This window comes from Dasypus novemcinctus, chromosome 6 (genome assembly GCF_030445035.2).
Source record: "Dasypus novemcinctus isolate mDasNov1 chromosome 6, mDasNov1.1.hap2, whole genome shotgun sequence".
NCBI classification, from domain to species: Eukaryota; Metazoa; Chordata; class Mammalia; order Cingulata; family Dasypodidae; genus Dasypus; species Dasypus novemcinctus.
This window is the reverse complement of record NC_080678.1, coordinates 7,469,926-7,487,425: the sequence shown is the minus strand read 5'-3', so window position 1 is coordinate 7,487,425 and position 17,500 is coordinate 7,469,926. Positions and strand designations below refer to the sequence as shown.

The window sequence follows — 17,500 nt, the reverse complement described above, 5'->3', positions numbered from 1 at the left end:
TTGAGCCTGAATCATATTTCATTCTGATAATCTGCACACGCTTCATTCACTTTCCCGAGCGTGCGTCTGTCTACCTCGTGTGGGGCTCTCGAAGGCACGACCTCAGTAGAGGGGATTTGTCTTAAAACCATTTAGTTTTATGGGCTATTTGCTCCAAGAGATTTAACCATGCTGTTTTGTTTGCGATTCACTTCTTAAAAAAAAAAAAGCGCACTGCTTTCTCCACTCAGGTTGGTCAGGATCTCGTTGATGCTTATGAAATATTTTATAGAGGAAGATGGATCTTATTTGAAAGGGGATGTGCTCGATTTCAGGTACTGTGAGAGGCGTGAGGCAGGACGTGGAATGAGGGGCTTGGTTTTTCAGAATTCTGAATAAAGGCCCGAGAGTTATCGCTCTCACCCAAACTCTTCTCTTTTATTAAGCAAAAACACAAACTCAGTTGCTTGCGAGCATTTGGTGAAAATGTGTTCTGCTGGCTTGTCTGTTTCTTCGCCCCCTGCGCCCCCTCACACACGCCCCCCCCCATCCAGGGGCAGGAAATGACAGGCTCTCTTAGCCCACTGCACCAGCTTGGCAGACCCCCACTGAGACACGCACACACTGTCTGGGAATGAGCCTCAGGATGGGGGCTTAAGGCCGGGTCCAAAGAAAACCAAATAAATAAAAACACCGCAAGAAATGCTGTATGCAAAACAAAGTCGAGAACCCAGCCAACCAACCAAGACATGGCGGCCAAGGCAGGTGAGGCGAGTCGGGAAGCCGCTCCTCGGCCAGGGCGAGGGGCAGCGTGTCCCCCTCCTCCACTGTGGCTGAAGGCAGGGAGGGCCCATGCGTGGACCCAGCCGTGGCAACGCGACGTGACCCAAGAGGATGGTGCAAAGGAAAAGAAGCATTGAAACTTTAAAAAGGAAAAAAAAAAAGGACATGTAGCGTGTGCCTACCATTTTCCAGATAAGAAGGAGCCGTACCTTCTGACGGGTCGAGGCGGCGGGCCCGTCTCCCGTGTTTGGAATTGTTGTGCACAAACATATTGTCGGACACCGCCAGCACGTGCCCGTCCACGTTGACTGTTGTAGACACGACAACCTGCGGAGACGAAGGCGGTTTGAAAACGGGGTTGGCAAAGGAAAACGCGCTACCGCGAGGCAGGAGAAGCCCTAACTGTGGCAGAACAAAAGGAAACAGCATTGGATTCCTGGAAATCCCCCCAGCGTGAAGGGCACTCACAGCTTTTTTGACAAGTGGTTGTGTGTTGGGCGGGGGGTACGGTTTGGTTTCGACTCAAAATTACCTCTCTTTAAAAGCTACACTCATTACAGCTGATTCTCCTTTTCTGCTAACAAGTGAATTCAGTTCAGAGGAATATTCTGCTGGCCATTAGCTGCAGAAACACCCCTCTAGCCAGGCATTCTAAAGCTGCTGTTTTGATTGATCTGCTCACATATTGATCAGATAGTTTATCTAATTAAAATATGTTCACTTGAGACTGTCCTCCCGTGAAGAGTTGTGAGGATTCAGCTGCCAAAAAAAAAAAGGTCTCATAAATCAGAGGCACTCCTAGGACCCAAATTCTATCCGCAAAGGATCTCGGGGTCAATTTTACAATTACATTTAATGTCTGATAATGAACTTCTTTGCATCTGAAAAGACACAGTTGAATATGAATAGTGAAAGTGTTTCCAATCCAGGAAAAGTCTTCTTTCTCAAGTTCACAGTGATGGCTATTGACCCTGGTATGCCACTGGAATTTCCTCCTTTCTTTTTGAGTGAAAGGCCCCCATTCTTAAGTCCAGGTTCAGAACAGGGCCGGGGAGGAGATGATGGATACGGCCTCCCCGCGCTCCCAGCTGCTGCTCAGTGGGAGTGGAAAAGGAATGCGCAGCCCCCCCAGGGCCACCTCGGGACCCAGCCACCTTCCCAGGTGACTCCATGGCATGATCCCAGAAAGGGCACACTGACAGGGGCCGAGGAAACAGGAAGCTGCAGAGCTAACTCGAGGCTCCCCTCCACAGAGGTGGGGCCACGTGGCACCTCATCCCCGGAATCGCTGGGATGGCCACGCTGGGCCGTGGGGTTCCCACAGGCCTCCCAGCAGGATTCCTGGAGTCTGGGATGAAGGACGCCTGCAGGTCGGCCACGGTTGGGGCCGACTCAGCCAGGAATCTGCGGCCAAGGTGGGGGCCAGCACCCACCCCGTGTACCGCAGCCCTCCAGAGAAACGTGCAGCTGGAGGAGGTGGGTGGGGGGCTGGTGGGGGTCCCAGGCAGCGTCCACCTTTCCTTCTTGTTCTGGACCCGTTCAAGCATTCCAGACAAGGTCAACTGTGAAAAGCCCAAGCTGCAAACCTAGATGTGAAGGCGTTGGTGAATAATGGATTTTTTAAACAAAAAACTGGGGGGCTGGGGCAGGGCACACTACAACCTCCAGTGCTCCCCGTCAGAGCCGCCTCCTGGATGGGTCGCGCCCTTGGAGCAAGGCCGAGGCGGTGGAGGTGCCAACGCGCACAGGCCGAGCGGCACCTGGAGGTATGCAAGGTGCCACCATCCATGTCTGCTGGCCCAGTTTCCACCTCTTCTTTCTTCGCTGCCACCCATAAGGCAGCCACTGGGATTGCCCTTTGGAGCCTTGGTGGGGCAGTGGCTGGGGTGGCGCCTTGCACCAGGACCCACGCCACTAGTGGGTCCAGTTACCGTGGCCTGGGGGACCAAGGAGCTGCTCCGGGTCACCCAAGCACCAGCCCAGCAGTCCATCCACAGGCCCCGGTGCCAAATGAGGTCTGCAAAGACCCGTAACCCAGTCCTTTTTATTTTATATCCCCCGCCATGGCTTTTTTTTTTTTTTTTTTGCATGCTGTCTGCTCTCTGTGTCCATTCACTGTGCGTTCTTCTGTTTGTTTATTTTATTTCCCCTCCCCCCTTGCAGCTTGCTTGCTGTCTGCTCTCTGTGTCCATTTGCTGCGTGCTCTTCTGTGGTTTTTTTTGCTTTTCTCCCTTTTTTTTGTTATGTCACCTTGCTGAGTCGGCTCTCCGTGGCGCTTGCGGGCCAGGTGGTGCTACATGGCACTTGCAGGCGAGCCTGCCTTCACGAGGAGGCCGAGGGACACAAACCGAGGACCTCCCATATGGTAGACAGGAGCTCATCTGATTGAGCCACAGCAGCTTTCCAACCCAATCCTCTTTTAAGTTTCCTAGATCATGACATGTTAAAGAAACAAAAACAGGTAAAAATAAACACAAAAAAGGCACCGTCTCTGCTCCATCATCTATATATAAGTTGGGCAGCGCGGAAAACGGTGCAGTTCCCTAAAAAGGAAGCAGATGAGCTGCGGTCTTGTCTCCTGGGTGTGCCAGCCCTGCAGTCCACCTGTGGGAAGGTGCTGAGACTGGGAAACCAGGTGGAAAGACTGGGTAAGCCCTGATGTCCACCTAAGTCCACATAAACCTTCTGAGAGGCAGGGAGATTAGCTAAACAGACTGGAGGAAGCCCTTCTGGTAACTGCGGGCTCCAGGGCTGACCCAAGACTGGTTGTGACTGATGATTCGCTCACTCACCAGCAAGACAAAAGAGGACGCAGGCACTTGGTCCAGCTGTGACCTTCCGCTCCGCTTAGGTGGATCAATATCACCAATGCCTTGTGAAGCCAAGATGCATGAAAAATGGACGCGAGGTCCAGCTGTTTGGAAGAAGCATTTTCCCCAGCTAGAGAGCGTTACTGATGTCGACCCCAGAGACCCCCGGCCTCTCTGATTGCCTGCTTGGGCCTGGAGACAGACGTCACGTTTTGCTAAAGGGCGCAACCTTACGTGCAACTTCTGAAAAACACTTTGCGCTAGTTTGATGATACAAAAGTCTCAATCCCAAGTAAGACACATTTGGTGACTCTTCCGAACTAGCAGGCCTCGGGGTCTTCGGCTGGTCTCCACTTCGGCCAAATTCTCCTCTGGCAGGTAGCTTCGGAGCATCTTTGTGCCTCTACCCAAATGTTTTTACAATTAAAAGTAGCAAAATACTCTATCCCCGGTGCACAGCACCCTTCTCCCCCACTGATCGCATCCTCGTCATTGACAAAGGCAAGAAAATCCCCAAGTCTACCATTTATCCCAGAACCCAGCCAGCTCTTGGCCTCTCTCCTTCATAGGAAACCCTGAAACAGGAATTAGGCCAGGTCCAGGAACCCAGCGTCACCGTCAGGCATGAAAGGAAGCGAGTCTCCAGCTAGGGCAAGGCTGTGGGATTTGCACGGGGCCTGAAGCAGGTACGGCTCGCTTGCTGAGAAGAGCCCAAGGACTGGATCAGAGCCGACAGGGTGTGTGAGGATTCCAAAGGCTGGAACCAAAGAAAGCCCTAGAACGTCGGCAGTACGGGCTCCCAGCGCCAGTCATGCCAAGGTCAACTGGCGGGTACTGGTGGGCAAACGGGGGCCGAGTTGGAGACCCCTAATGTTAGGAGGACTTGGTTTCAAAATACTCTCAGGGCCACTGGAAGCACTCCTGACGGACTCCCCAGGCCTGAGCGTCAGAGGGGCCCATTTAACCTCCCACGCTCTGCCCCTCTCTTTTCAGGCCATTTGGCCCCCAACGTGGCAAGTCCCAGGGGCGTGCCCACCCTCAGAGGCACACCTTGGAAGAGGAGCAAAAGCTTAGATCCTATGAAAACAAAAAATAATGGGGGGAAAAAAAACAAAAAATGTTCTTTAAATTAAAAAACAAACTGTTTTAAAATGTAAAAAATAAATATATAAATAAAATAAGCAAGAAATCAATAAATAAAAGCTCAGGTCCTATTTTCAGCGGGGAATTTAGTTTGTGGTGGTTCACCACTGGACTCGATGACTTGGGGTGCCGAAGAGACCTGATCATTTTTAAGGCATTTGATTTACATTCTTTCCCACACGAGCCACTTCTGGTTTTCTCCCAAGCACCTGAAGGACCAAAGACTCTTTTCTAACCATCTCCAACTCAGAGAATTCAAATTTCCCATGAACAGTCAGGACCGTGGTGCGCGGGCCTTAAGGGTGTACCTGGAATCTTCGCATATCTCGAGGGTTGCCTGCATTCTTCAAACAGTTCTGATTGCACTTGAGGAAAAACTTTAGAAAGAATCTATAAAATACAAAAATGGATACTTGTTAGGTTTATCAGACAACACCCAAGCTTTTTAAAAGAAATCTTGAATGGGGACAGGGAGGGGAGGGGTAGGATGTGTCAATGGGAGAAAACGCCAAGAGAGCAGGGAGCAGGTCTGCCTGACACCGAGGGCAGCGTAAAACTTCATGTGTGGAGGGTCGTGACTTGGGTCTGCCCTAATGTTTTTGATATTTTCGATTTGCAAGTTTTATAACAATTGTGACTTTTGCCATCTCTTGCCTGGGTCTTTGCACAACCTGCCGTTAATATGGGGGTAACGTCCACCCCAGACAGGGCTGCCAGCTTCGGCAAGTGAATTTAGCCTAGCTAAATTTGAATTTCAGATTAAAAAAAAAATCATTTTTAGTGCAGGGCTCTTTCAAAGCATGCCAATAACGTCATGATTTATCCAAAAATCAAACTGAACTGGGTGTCCTCTCTTCCCTCTGGCAGCCCTAACCTCAGAGGGCAGCCCTGCCTAGGCAAACACTCTTGTTAAAAGACTTTAAAAGTTACAACAGGGTCAGCTCTTAAGGAGAGGAAGGATTTGGGAGGGGAGGGGGGGCCAAGGGCCACAGATGCTCTCGAGGGATTAGCTGGGGGTTCTGGGCAGGGCCACGAAAGGGTCTGCTGCCCTCTGGGCAGAGAGCAGGCACCACCCAGGGCTGGGGGTGGGGGGTCCCACGGGGGCCACGTCTGTTTCCCGCCAAATCTTGCCATTGAGTTTTGAGGCAGGCGGGTTCAGAGGCCTCGGGTGACATTATCCTGCTGTCTCCGCCCTCCCCACGTGCTCCGGGACAAAGGCAGAAGCCCCCGCTTACCATCTGGACGCATGGGGAAACCAGACCGCCACTCCAGCCACGGGGCAAGCAGGGGGTCTCGCCCCCGTCCGACCGCTGCCTCAACTTGAGGCGGCCAAGGAGGGGCCCCGCGACGCCGCAGCCACCCCCTTTAGGGGCCTGTGCCCACCGTCCAGCCGCACTGGGGCCCCACACACCCCCCCACTTCGTTCCAGGGAGAGCCAGGCCTGGGGTTTACAGGGTCCCAGGAGCTCACTGAGCTCAGGCTTATGTTCAGTGTTCCTTCCTGGAACAATTCCACAAAATGGAAAAGTCTCCGAGGCCAGAGGCCCGGCCCTCGCGAGCTCCGCAGTCCAGGTGACTCCGAGCGCGGCCGCCCGGCTCAGCTGCCTTACCCACCCGGGGCCTTGCTACAGGAGGCCCACCTCGACACCTTCTCCTGGCTCGCCTCACCTTTACACTCAGCTCCCAAGAATTCCTCACCCCATCTGCCGCCAGCGTGCAGCCAGGCACTTAGTATTCCACCGACCAATTTTTCCTAACAACCAGCGTGCAATTAAACTCCGTGCATTCGGTGGAGAGGTAAATGAGGCACACCTGCAGCCAGACTGCAGCCGCACCGCCTCAGAAGGGGCCTAACAAGGTGAGGGCGCCACAAAGTTATCGTCCTGTCAGGCAATTAGGTTTCCACCTCGGGGAGAGCCACCCGGTGCAATTAGGCTGTGCATTACCACCGGCCTAATCTCGCGAGCAGGCGCTGGCCGGAGGCCGCGGGACCTGCAGGTACCAGGTCGCGGGAGCTTTCCTGGGATTGGAAGGGTTTTTTTTCTTTTCCTCCAGAGGAGGCTCCTTCGCCCATCCTCGGGGTCTTTTCAGCTCGCCTTTTCGCCTGCACGAAAGGGAGCAGGTCTGAGGCATTCCCAAACAGTGTGGCCCTAGGAGGGCCTCGATGAGCTGGCCACACTAGTGGGACAGTCACTAGCAGAGGGGTGTGGGGCCACACTGGGCGCTGGACCCCTCCAGGATCCCAGCCGTACATTGTAGGCTTGACTCGGGCAGTGCAGGTTCGGGCCCCACAGCCGCCGGCAGCCTGGCTCCCGTGGCACTGGACAGTGGGCAGGAAGCAGCAGCCTTTCGCTCACTTCCTGCCCCGCCAGTGGTGACGTCCTCCTCAAGAGTGCAGGGGCAGGGTCCAGCCAGGGCACGGCCACCGCTGCCACCCGCAGTTAGATAACGGGCAACTGTGTGCCTCTAACCAAGAAGTGCTCAGTGAGATGCGCTATTAGGACGTTTGGGGAGGGGGTGAGAAAATCGAATGCCCGACATGTGAAGTCAAACGGTAATTCTCATCCTTTACTCAATTACCCTTTAATTGGCTTTTTCCTAAGAAATATCTGACAACCACTTTACATATCTCACTTCCAGGCTCTGGTACACAAAGGATTTAATACTCTTGTTATGAAAGGAAAAATCTTTCCTATGTCAGAAAATCTTTGCCTTTAGCACCAATAAACTCTTTATTACTGCTAAACATGGATTTGCAGCTCGATCGCAAAGAGGCGATAAAAATTCTAACCTGTCATTAGTACATTATGCTTAATTGTGTACAGTGTGTCTCTCATTGCAACTGTTGGCCCATCATCAAAATGACCATTATGTACACTAATTCCCTGACCCCGTCTTTATTTCCCTAAAGAGTCATCATCTTTCACAGTAGGTACCAGAGTAAATCAAGCTTGAAATATGGGCTTTATTTACTTGTTTCTCCCAGGCAGGAGGGGAAGACAGCAGCTGAAGATAAACTGCTGCACATCACAAGCGACTCCCCTGCAATATTCCACTCGGAAACAGTTTACGAAATCCCGGAAAGTTCTCAGGAGCTGGGAGAGGGGTAGGAGGTGGGCTCCCGTGACTGTGGAGGTCAGGTTTCCTCTTTCACCGTCGGCAGGGCTTAGGAAAGAAGGCCGCGTGGACGCCACCACTGGGCTCCAGAGAGCCGCCGCAGCTGGCGTGCGCCCCAGGGGAGACTGACAGAGGCCCATTGCTCCAGGGTGGGAGTGGGGGGTGCCGGGGGGGGGGGGATGGGGTGGGGGGGGGTCCAGAAGCTCTTGGTTCCAGCAATTGATGTCCTGAGTGGCGGCTAGACATTCTATTCCAAGGCCACGATTTCCACAGGGACAACGCGCAGGCGCATGCCCGATGCGGGGAGCCAAAAGTTTGGCCATCACCGTACTCCGTGTCAGCGCCCTGCAGACAACTCCATGCCGACAGCAGCGCCGAGGGGGCGGGGGGATGCTGGAAGCTGAGCTGGGAACGAGTCACGGGGTCACCTGCTATTCCAGGACCCAGTCCGCACCACGCGGTAAGGGACAAGGCCCCGCCGCAGTAACTAATTTCGAAGTCTGCTCAATTTCTGTGTGTTTAAGCTATGAATTAGTTCATTTATATTTACTTTTATGAAGCTGATTAGCCAGAGCTTCTCTATCTGATGAAAATCATTTTAATTGTAGTGTTAGGCTCCTGTGTAATATCCATTACATTATGAACGGTTTAAATTCTACATGGGTATTGTGTAAATTGGCCCTTTGTGAGCTAGCAGGCAATTAGGACCAAACAGCCCTCCTTTAAGCGGCTACAGAACTTTGTGGCGTTGCTCAGGACAATCAAAAACAAAGGAGGCTGTTTAATTGTAATTTAATGGAATATCAAGGAGTCCGTGGCATTAGATGCTGGCAACAGAGAGCAGGAGAGAAAAATTAACTGCAATTATGTTTGATTAAAGCTATCCTTCTCAATAATCAGCGGTCCTGACAGGACATGGGGCTCTAGTGGCTTTCAGGATGGCAAAAGGTGTCGCACAGTATTAGGGCCAATAAAGGAGATATTAGCATAGCTAATTACAGCCCTGCAAAACCTGTAAAGGGGGCCTCTGTGTATTGTAATGTGGGAAATAATTGGCCAAGGCCATTATCAATTACATAAGGAATGAATTTGGTGTGTCAGAGAGAAGCTGATGAGAAGCACTTCATCTCACACCCCCACGCACCCGAGAACTTGGCCGCTTTGGTCAAAAGTGGCCAAGTTGCGGATAAAATGATCTTGCCAGCGAGCGTGAGGTAATTAATACAACTCCTGCTCGCCGCCTGCCCTGCCGCTGCCGCTTCTCACCTAGCCCGAGCCACTCACCCCGCAGCAAGGACTCCCTTCCACTGGTCAAAGAAGGAGCTGGTCTCCTTCAAGGGGCAGCAGGTCTGGCCTGCGCGCCCTGGCGACGGAGGAGAGGAAGGAAACCGGCGGCTCCGAGGCCTCGCCCCCTGCGTGCTGCGCACACTGGTGTGGGGTCACCCGGCTCTCGGGCGCCCCGGGTGGGGGCTTGGTTCTAACCTCTGTCCAGTGGGGGATGGTTCCCAGGCTCACCTTGGCCAGTGCCGCAAGGTGTGACCACGCCCGGCCAGATAGAGAGCCACTCGGTTCGCTGAGTGGCCGCGCGGCCACGCGCCAAGGAAAGGGCCCCAGCCCCTGCCCGCAGGCCCTCTCTTCTGGCCCTCAGTTAGGGCTGCCAGGGGGATCCCAGCGGAGCCTGAAAGAGCCGGCATCCCCGGTGGGGGCGGAAGGCGCACCTGCCAGCTTCAGGGCAGAGCTTGTAACCAGCAGCAGGCCGGTGCCAACGGATCAGCCTCAGAAGACCCAAAGGGTCCTTGTGCAAATCATAGCGATGGCAGCCCTGGGGGCCCGCCAGGGGCTGCAGGGACTCCCGTCCCAGACCGAGCCCTCACGATTTTAGCTGCTGAATCCAGAACGCAAAGCTAGGAGCATCTTCATGCCCGAGAACCTTAACAAAGAAGTGAGTAAAGAAAACCAACCAGAAAACACAGTGGAAAGCCCCTCCCCCAGCATTAGCCAGGGACGGTATGGGGGGGCAAGTGCTTTGAGGGGTACAGGGCTTCCTTTGGGGCGATGAAAACGCTTTGGGACTCGGTCTTGGGGATGGCCACCAAACACGGTGACAGTTCCTAACGACCTCAGAATCCTCTCAAAGGGGTCATTTTACGTCAGGTTCACCTCCATTCTGACAACACGCGCCAAGTCACCGGCCACCCAGGGGGCGCCCAGAGCCGGGGCGCGGGGACGACGCCGCAGGCTGCGCCCTCCTTGTGCAGCTGAAATGAAAGAGTTAAGAGTCCAGTGGAGAGAGAGCGCCTTTGAGAGCCTCTCCGCCCGCCAGGAGGAGGCCAGTGGAGTGCCTCGGCGCTCGGCTAATTACTGGGAAGTCCCTGAAAGCAGTGGCCGCAGCTGCGGTGTGCGCGAGCCCGGCCATCAGTCGCGGGAGTATCGATTACTGAGCCATCCTAGCCGATCGGGCTCGGGCGCTTCACAGACAATGTGCTTCCCTCCCAGCCCTGTAACGAGCAGTCCCCACACAAGGCCGCGTTCTGCTGACATCAGAGGCCCGCGCCGCGACAGCGCCCGGGTCAATACGCATTGGATTTCCAAAACGCCGGGGACCCTCTCGTCCCCCACCTCCCGCCAACGCCCATCCCCAGGCCCCCCCCCCCCCGGTCCTGAAGGCCGTACGGGAGGGAGAAATCTGCTCCATTAGTCTGATTTATTCTTCAAATATGCCATGACAAATTGCTCCAACGCCGGCCTTATTAAATTCTCACCCATTTCAAGTTATGGGTCTCATATACTGGTTGGAGCTACGTGACGTCATAGGGAAGGGGGCAGAGGGGGACAGCCGGGAGCTTTCACAGCTGGGCCGGATGTCCCGTCAGGGGCTCCCCCTCCCCAGCGAGGGGCCTGGGGTCGCTGGCCCCCCTCCCCAGCCCCCACCCAGTCCTGGTCTTCCCGGGGGGGCCCCCACGCCCACCGCTCCCCTCCGTGTAAATGCAGACGTAGGAGCGCTGGAGAAGATCCACGGCTTGACTCGCGGTTCAACAATTACTGGCCTTTGTCTGCGGGCTCTGGCTTGAGTGTAGCAGATTCCGTCTCCAGTGGACGCGAGCTATTTTACTTTCCTGCGCGGTAGTAACCAACCCGCATTAACAATATTTGTACTACAATCGCCAAGGGACCCACTTCCCAGATTCTATCACTTCTTTATCTCCTGACAAATACCTCGCTATCGAACATTATTAGGTTTAGAAAATTAACCCTTGCCGGTCCGGAGCCGCTCTCGGCCCCGCCGTCCCCGCACGGGGCCTTGCGCTCCATTTCTGCCATCACGGTCTTCCTTGTCACCAAAATTTCAGCAGCGGCCGCAGGAGGCACTTCGCGACGCGTGTCCCAGGAAAACGATGCCAAAGAGATCCGCCAGGCTTGGCTGGCCCCGGTCGAGAGCCGCTTCCGGGCGGGGGAACCTGGATTTCTTGCCTTCAACTTTGGGGGGGTGGGTTTCCGTGGGCGCAGAGAAGTGAACACCTGGGGAGACGCGAGTGCGGCTACGCCCCGGAGCCGTGCGCGCCGCCGCCTGCCCTCCCCGGGCCGCTGTCAGTGTTCTAGTTAGTATTTTCGCTGTTCCTGATATTTCCTGATAGTTTTGATAAGGTTATCTGTTTAAAAGAAGTCAACCGCGCCGCACGAGAGCAGCGTGAAGCGCGCCGCCTCTGCGCCAGGGCGCCCGCTTCGAGGGCCTGCCCCTCCCGCCCCCCTTACCTATTTCTCTGTTTCTAATGGGCGAGGCGGCATTGACATTATTTCCCAAGCAGATCACTCGCCCTGCCAATCACTCTGTATTTTGTCTTTCGCTGCGGGCTCATTAAAACAGCTTCCTCACTCCCTCTGGACACTGCTCTATTTGCCAGCTCTGATCACGGAGCTCCTTATTTAAGAAAAATGCCAGCACCACTTGGCTCGCATCAAATGCACCCCCACTGACTTGTTGCCCGCTCCAGGGGAGACTTTTGCAGGTTGTGCGAGATGAAGAGCCTGCGCGCACCCGAACCTGGGGCTCTCAGACCCCTCCCGCCATGCACGCCGCACGGCGTCAGGGGGCTGGAGGCGGCGCGTGCCCGTTTCCTGCCGCCCCTGCTTCCGCTGTCCACGGAAGGCCTCCTCGGAACAGACACGAGGGATCCCCCCCAACGTGGGAAAAACCGGGCTCCTCTTTGCCTACTCCGGGTACATGTCCCCCATCCACGCCGGCTCGCTTAATGAAGCAGCAGCAACTCTGTAGGTTGAATTATTAATTTTTAAAAATCACATTTTAAATCGAGCCTGCGCGCGCACGCGGGACACCAGCGTGGAACCTGCCTCTGCCCGGCTTTCCAGGCTTTTAGGCCATGATTAAAAACTTATTAAAACATTATAAATGATTAATGGGAGCACAGCTCTGAGTGGCAATTATTAGTTTTAATGCAGGTAATGCAGCTTAATGAGGGGCACATGTGTGCAAAACCTTAACTGCATTACTCCTTCGTGTCAACAAATACACGAGCGGTGCGTGTCCGGGCCATCCATTACTCGGAGCAGCAGCCGGCCTGCCCTGCCCACCGCCCTTTGTTGATGAGCCAGCGGCCGTAAATTAATGGTTCTCTGTGGCTGCGGGAAGGCCCAAGGTGCTCCCCGCGCGGTCGGCCCCGTCCTGGGCCCCGGGCGGCCGGGCAGCCAGGGGTTCCGGCGCATTCCAAACGGCCGCTTCCGGAGCCCCCCGCGCCCAGGGACTTCCACAGGCACCATCGTCCCCACGCGGGCACAAAGTCTGCCGAAATCCAGGGTGGGTGTCCTCTCTGCTCCCTGGTTTAAAGGGGCCGTGCAGGGGTGGAGCTAGTCCACGGGGCACCCACTTCTCGTGAGCACACGCTCCCCAAACAGCTCCATGGGGTGGCAGTGGCCTGCACTCTGACTTCCCAACTGCCGGGTCCTCGTGGTGTGTGCACGAGCGCGTGAGAGAAGACAGAGAAAGAGTGAGAGAGACAAAGAAGAGGGAAAGAGAGAATAGAGAAAGGAAGAAACAGAAGGACACAGAGAGAGGGGGAGAGAGAGGCACAGAGCCAGGTGCCCGCGAGTCCCCTGACCAGGAGGTCTGTTAGTGGTGGGAGGCAGAAGCACCGGGAAACACCGGGCGCACCTCCCTGCCAAGCGGAGGTGTGCTCGCCGGGCCGGGGGCCAGTGGCCGAGCCCCAGGGCCGCCCCGACTCCGCGGGGCCACCGTCCATTTTCTGCTTTTGTGACAAGGAGCCTGATGGGGGCCGATCTCCACTCTCGGGCTGAGTCGTCTTCTAGACTATTTGCATCATTTTATCGCTAATGTATAATATATAGCTCCAAAGTGAGCCCAAGTACCGTCTTGTTACCAAGCATAAAAAAGTAAGGGCAATAAAGATACATTAGTTCTCTCAAGCACAGCGGCTCTAACGCAAGCAAGAAAGGTTGCTGCTTGGAGTTAAGAGGCAACCTTTCTGCCTGCCTAAGACAATGGAAGAGTAAAGAAAATGTCAAATCAAGAAAAGCTGGATTTAGAGATGAGGCAGCCCGGAATGACGTGGGTGCCATATTTTGTGGGACTATAATGCTGTCGGCTGCAAAGGCCCCTGTTTCTGATTCATCTAGGGCCGCATGGCAAAGCTTTGTCAGTCTGTGCGAGGTATAAATAATTCAGGGTGAGAGATGGCAATTACAGGGCCCTGCACAACCAAAATGAATATTTTATGAGGACTAAAACTGCTCTGGAATGAATCATACACGCCGAGTCACACACATGGGCGGTGGGCTCGCACATGCCAGCCCGAGGAGTGAGGGCCGCGGCCCACGCTGCCTCTCCGGGCGCCGACTGTATACCTGGCCCACGGTGACGGGCGGGCGCGCGGGACCGCGGGTTCCCACGCTCGCCCCGGCCCTAAAGCGCACGGCGGGGCCGAGACCGCGCCCCGTGGCCTCCCCGAGCCCGGTTTGAAAGGACGAGCTCGGCATTAAGCCTCAGAGCTCTGCTTATTACTTCCATGGCTTCAGCTGGGAACCTTCTCTCCATGGCAAGATGATCTGAACTTGGGTACAAAGAGAAAGAAGGGTTTGGTTGTCCTCGATGAAATTTAAGAGAGCTGAAGGAAGGAGGGGGAGCGCGCGCCTCGGGGTGCATTGTTCTCCCACGCCCCCCGCGCCCCGCCCCCCGGCGCGCTTTCCCATTTCCCCATGGCGCGGGGTCCACAGCTCCCCGTCCGCCCTCCTGGACCGGAATCCAGCGGGGTCCCGGCCTCTGAGTTCGAGGGTGACCTGGGCCCTTTTTACACACCTAGGTCCGAACCCTCTGAGAGGCGGGGCCCCTCCAGGGCCAGGACGCGCCAGGAGATAGCTCTAAAGGCTGAAAGGACGGTTTCATCGGTTCCATTTCCTCCAAAAACGCTCCTGGTGAAACGCCGGAACAAATGGCAACATTGTTCGCCAGGCCGCGGCGGCCCGGCCCCGCCGGTGAATGGCCATTGTGTTTGTCCAGCTACTGATACCTGGGCCTTTGTGGGCCAAGGGGCCCGGCCACGGGCAGCCCACAAGTGGCCCTCTGTGCGGCGGCTCGGGGAGCGGCGTCGCCTCGGTGGGAACCGAGCACCGAGCCCTCAAAGAAGGGTTTCTTTAAATTCAACTCCGATGCATTGTTTATGAAAACAAGGCCATTAAGTATATTAATAATTTGATAAATAGGGATTTGCCCTTAATTATTCATGAAGAACATTTGGCAACAGTAAAATTATATTCGCAGAACAGGTTTATAAACCAGCTAATTATAAATTAAGTATGCAAGAGAAAATTGCTAACCTTGAAATTAAAATATTTTATGATTCCGCAATTACAAAAAGGTAGAGAGTGATCAAAACCCCGGTGTGGTGTGGCGCTGCAGATGGCCCGGCGCAGGACGGAGTGGGGACAGTGGAGAACCTGGGAAGGAAAGCGCCCCCCGCCCCCCGCAGCCCCGTGACTCCAGCCCGGCCTGCAGAGAGGGTCACCTGAAGTCACCGTCGCCCCCCACAGGGGCCAGCGCAGCCTCCCGAGAGAGACCGCCCGACTCACAGGGGACCGGGCGCCACCTCTGCATCGGTCGAAGCCCTGATGTCCACAGGCCCGCACGTTTCCTCCGTGTGCATCCACTGAGGGCGCCCCCCGCAACTCTGCCCTGTCCCCCACTTTGCCCTCCTGCCATGGAGGGTCTCAGGAAGAGCGGGGGTCTGCAGGGACGGAGGGCGCAGTTCTGCCGCTGACCACTAGAGGGCGCCGCCCGCGCCGTCGATGGGGAACCTGCAGGTGCCTGGTGAGGACCCAGCCTGGAGCTTGCTCTGAGCACACCCAGGGCTCCCGCGCCGGGAGGGGGCTCCGTCCTAACAGGGCCCCCCACCCCCCGCCTGCGCCTTGACTCCGGGAGCTAAGTGGCCGGCAGCAGAGTCCCGGGAGGCTAACCTTGCCCTTCACTGCTTGACAGGAGAAGTTGCGGGTGACTCTCCCGGTGACTCGGAACGACTGGACCTCCTGCCCGCCGCGCGGGGCAGACGTTAAAGGAGTCAAGGCTGAGAGCGACAGGGGTGAACAGATGGAAGGACACCCCAGTGTCTGTTCTGAAGTGGGCCTGTCCTTTACCTTCTCTTCCCATGCCTATCTCCCAGCTGCCAAGATGCAAACTGTAGAGACCCTGTGCACAGAGAGGCCAGCCCCACGCCCGCTTCTCCCAAGTCATGACCGAGTCACGGCGCAGACCCCGCACTTTCCCAAAGCAGGGAGGAGACGAGCACAATCTGTTTCGGCGCGTGTTTTTGTGGTTGTTGCAATGAAGACTGCCGACTGCCCCGAGAGTAAAAAGCCCCATTAATTGCTCACAGAAGAGAGAAAACAGCGCAGGTCGTACTTTAACGCCCAGGCGTTTACCCCGCCGCTCTGAGCCGCAGCTGCGGGTCAGGCAGCCAACCAATCCAGCGAGGGCTCTGGGAACGCAGATAATGAAAATTTTTTCATGTATAAAATCCTTAATCAAAATGCTAGTGGTGTCATCTTGTAGTGCAGACACTGCAACTTAAAATTAATATACAACAGAACCTTTAACAAAATGAACATCCCCCGGACGTACAGTACAAGGGCGTCTCGTCTGAACTGTGGCGGCGGCCCCGGGCCCTGGTGTCACGACACCGGGCGGCGAGCTGGCCGCAGCGCAGGCACGCTGTCGCTCCAATGACACGGAGATCCAACGGAAACACGCCGTCACCGCGCCAGGAACCCCGAAGCCCGGGGGAGGGCACGTGGGACTCCAAAAGGCGAGGACAAATCAGCAAAGATGATGTACCGCGGGAAACGCAACGGCGACGGGCGGTGCGACGGGCGTGACCGGCGGCCGCCAGCCTCATTTCTGGCCCGGCTTTCAACCACCTTAAACCAATTAGCTTAATTCTATCAGCCGGTACCTGAAGAATATTTTTATCGTTCGGAATAGACTATTTGCCATTTGATGGGATACAATTCTTTCTTCACCCTTGGGATGCTCCCCAGATGCCAGGCAACTTCCCCTAACAATATTTAAATTGCTTACAAAGCTTCTCTAAATATTTGCCGTGTATTTAGCATGCCTAAGATTTGCCCGTTATCCCAAAGTCTTCTTGTCGTAAATTGCAATTTTACAACTTCGTGCTCATGATGTATTTTGACAAAGCTCTGCTGACACCCTCTATTGGCCTCCACAGGCAAAAGAGCTGACACTGTGTGGGCCGCCAGAGAAGCTTCAATTTGTTGTGAGACCACAGCTACTTTGCCATCCTCAATCTGCACGGAGAAAGATTAAACATTCAATTTGTTACTTGATAGGCCACGAGGTTTGCCACTTACCATACAAATGGAAGCCATTACCGCCATCCCTCAACTTGCTTGCCTGAGTATTTTATTATTTGTAATATTTACTTCAGGGAAATTATGATTCATGTCATATTTATCTTCATGAAAAATGAGCATCTAAATGGAAATCACCTTTTGAATGTACCAGGATATAGTGTAATACTAATATGCTTCATGAACTATAAAATTTAGTCACAGTATATGGATATATTATAGCATGACTTAATACTCTCGCATCAAGCAAATTTTCTCTGTGTTAAGCTGATACTCTGAGCCCTGATTCCAGTTTGATAATCATTACACTTACGTGATGGTACAAGTCACTGCCTGTAGATTTATGCCCCCTCAGCTCTTTTGCATTAATCTGCCTCTGAATAAGCTATTCGCACTTCCTCCGTGCATGCAGGAAATTGAAATAAGGTGCAAATTTGTAGGCCTTAAATCTGAACAAGCACAGACAGATATTTTTCACCTGATATCATTCATTTGCTTCAAGTAAATACAAAAGACATTTTTTATTCTTTGTCTTTGTCCTAAGGCTGGTCTTCACTAAAAACCGACTGCCGTGGCTCTCCTGCCACGCTTACGTCGTTTTTGCCGATGTCAGAGTTCAGTGGGCTAGCGGCAATGGGTCGGGCAGCACTGGTGGCCCTCACCCAGCTGCTGGGGTCCCCGATAGGCCCCATGGCCTGCCCCCCAAGGAGGCCACACCACGGACTCTAAGCCTGAGGCCCAGGGGTCCCGGGCCCCTCTAAGAACCTTTACCACTCC

The 17,500-nt window shown here is 54.6% G+C and overlaps 1 protein-coding gene across 8 annotated transcripts in view; it reads right to left on the bottom strand.

Annotated features, from left to right (window-relative positions):
* EBF3 (EBF transcription factor 3) overlaps positions 1–17,500 on the bottom strand; it is a 118,503-nt gene that overhangs the window by 33,068 nt on the left and 67,935 nt on the right. For 5 of the 8 annotated variants that reach the window (XM_058298127.1, XM_058298128.1, XM_058298129.1 and 2 more), the window contains exons 7-8: positions 5,024–5,105; positions 945–1,089 (exon numbers count right to left, since the gene is read on the bottom strand). In XM_058298127.1, coding sequence (XP_058154110.1) covers positions 945–1,089; positions 5,024–5,105 — 227 coding nt within the window. The remainder of the gene's footprint in view (positions 1–944; positions 1,090–5,023; positions 5,106–17,500) is intronic. The other 3 variants (XM_058298130.2, XM_058298131.2, XM_058298134.1) reach the window with 1 other exon arrangement.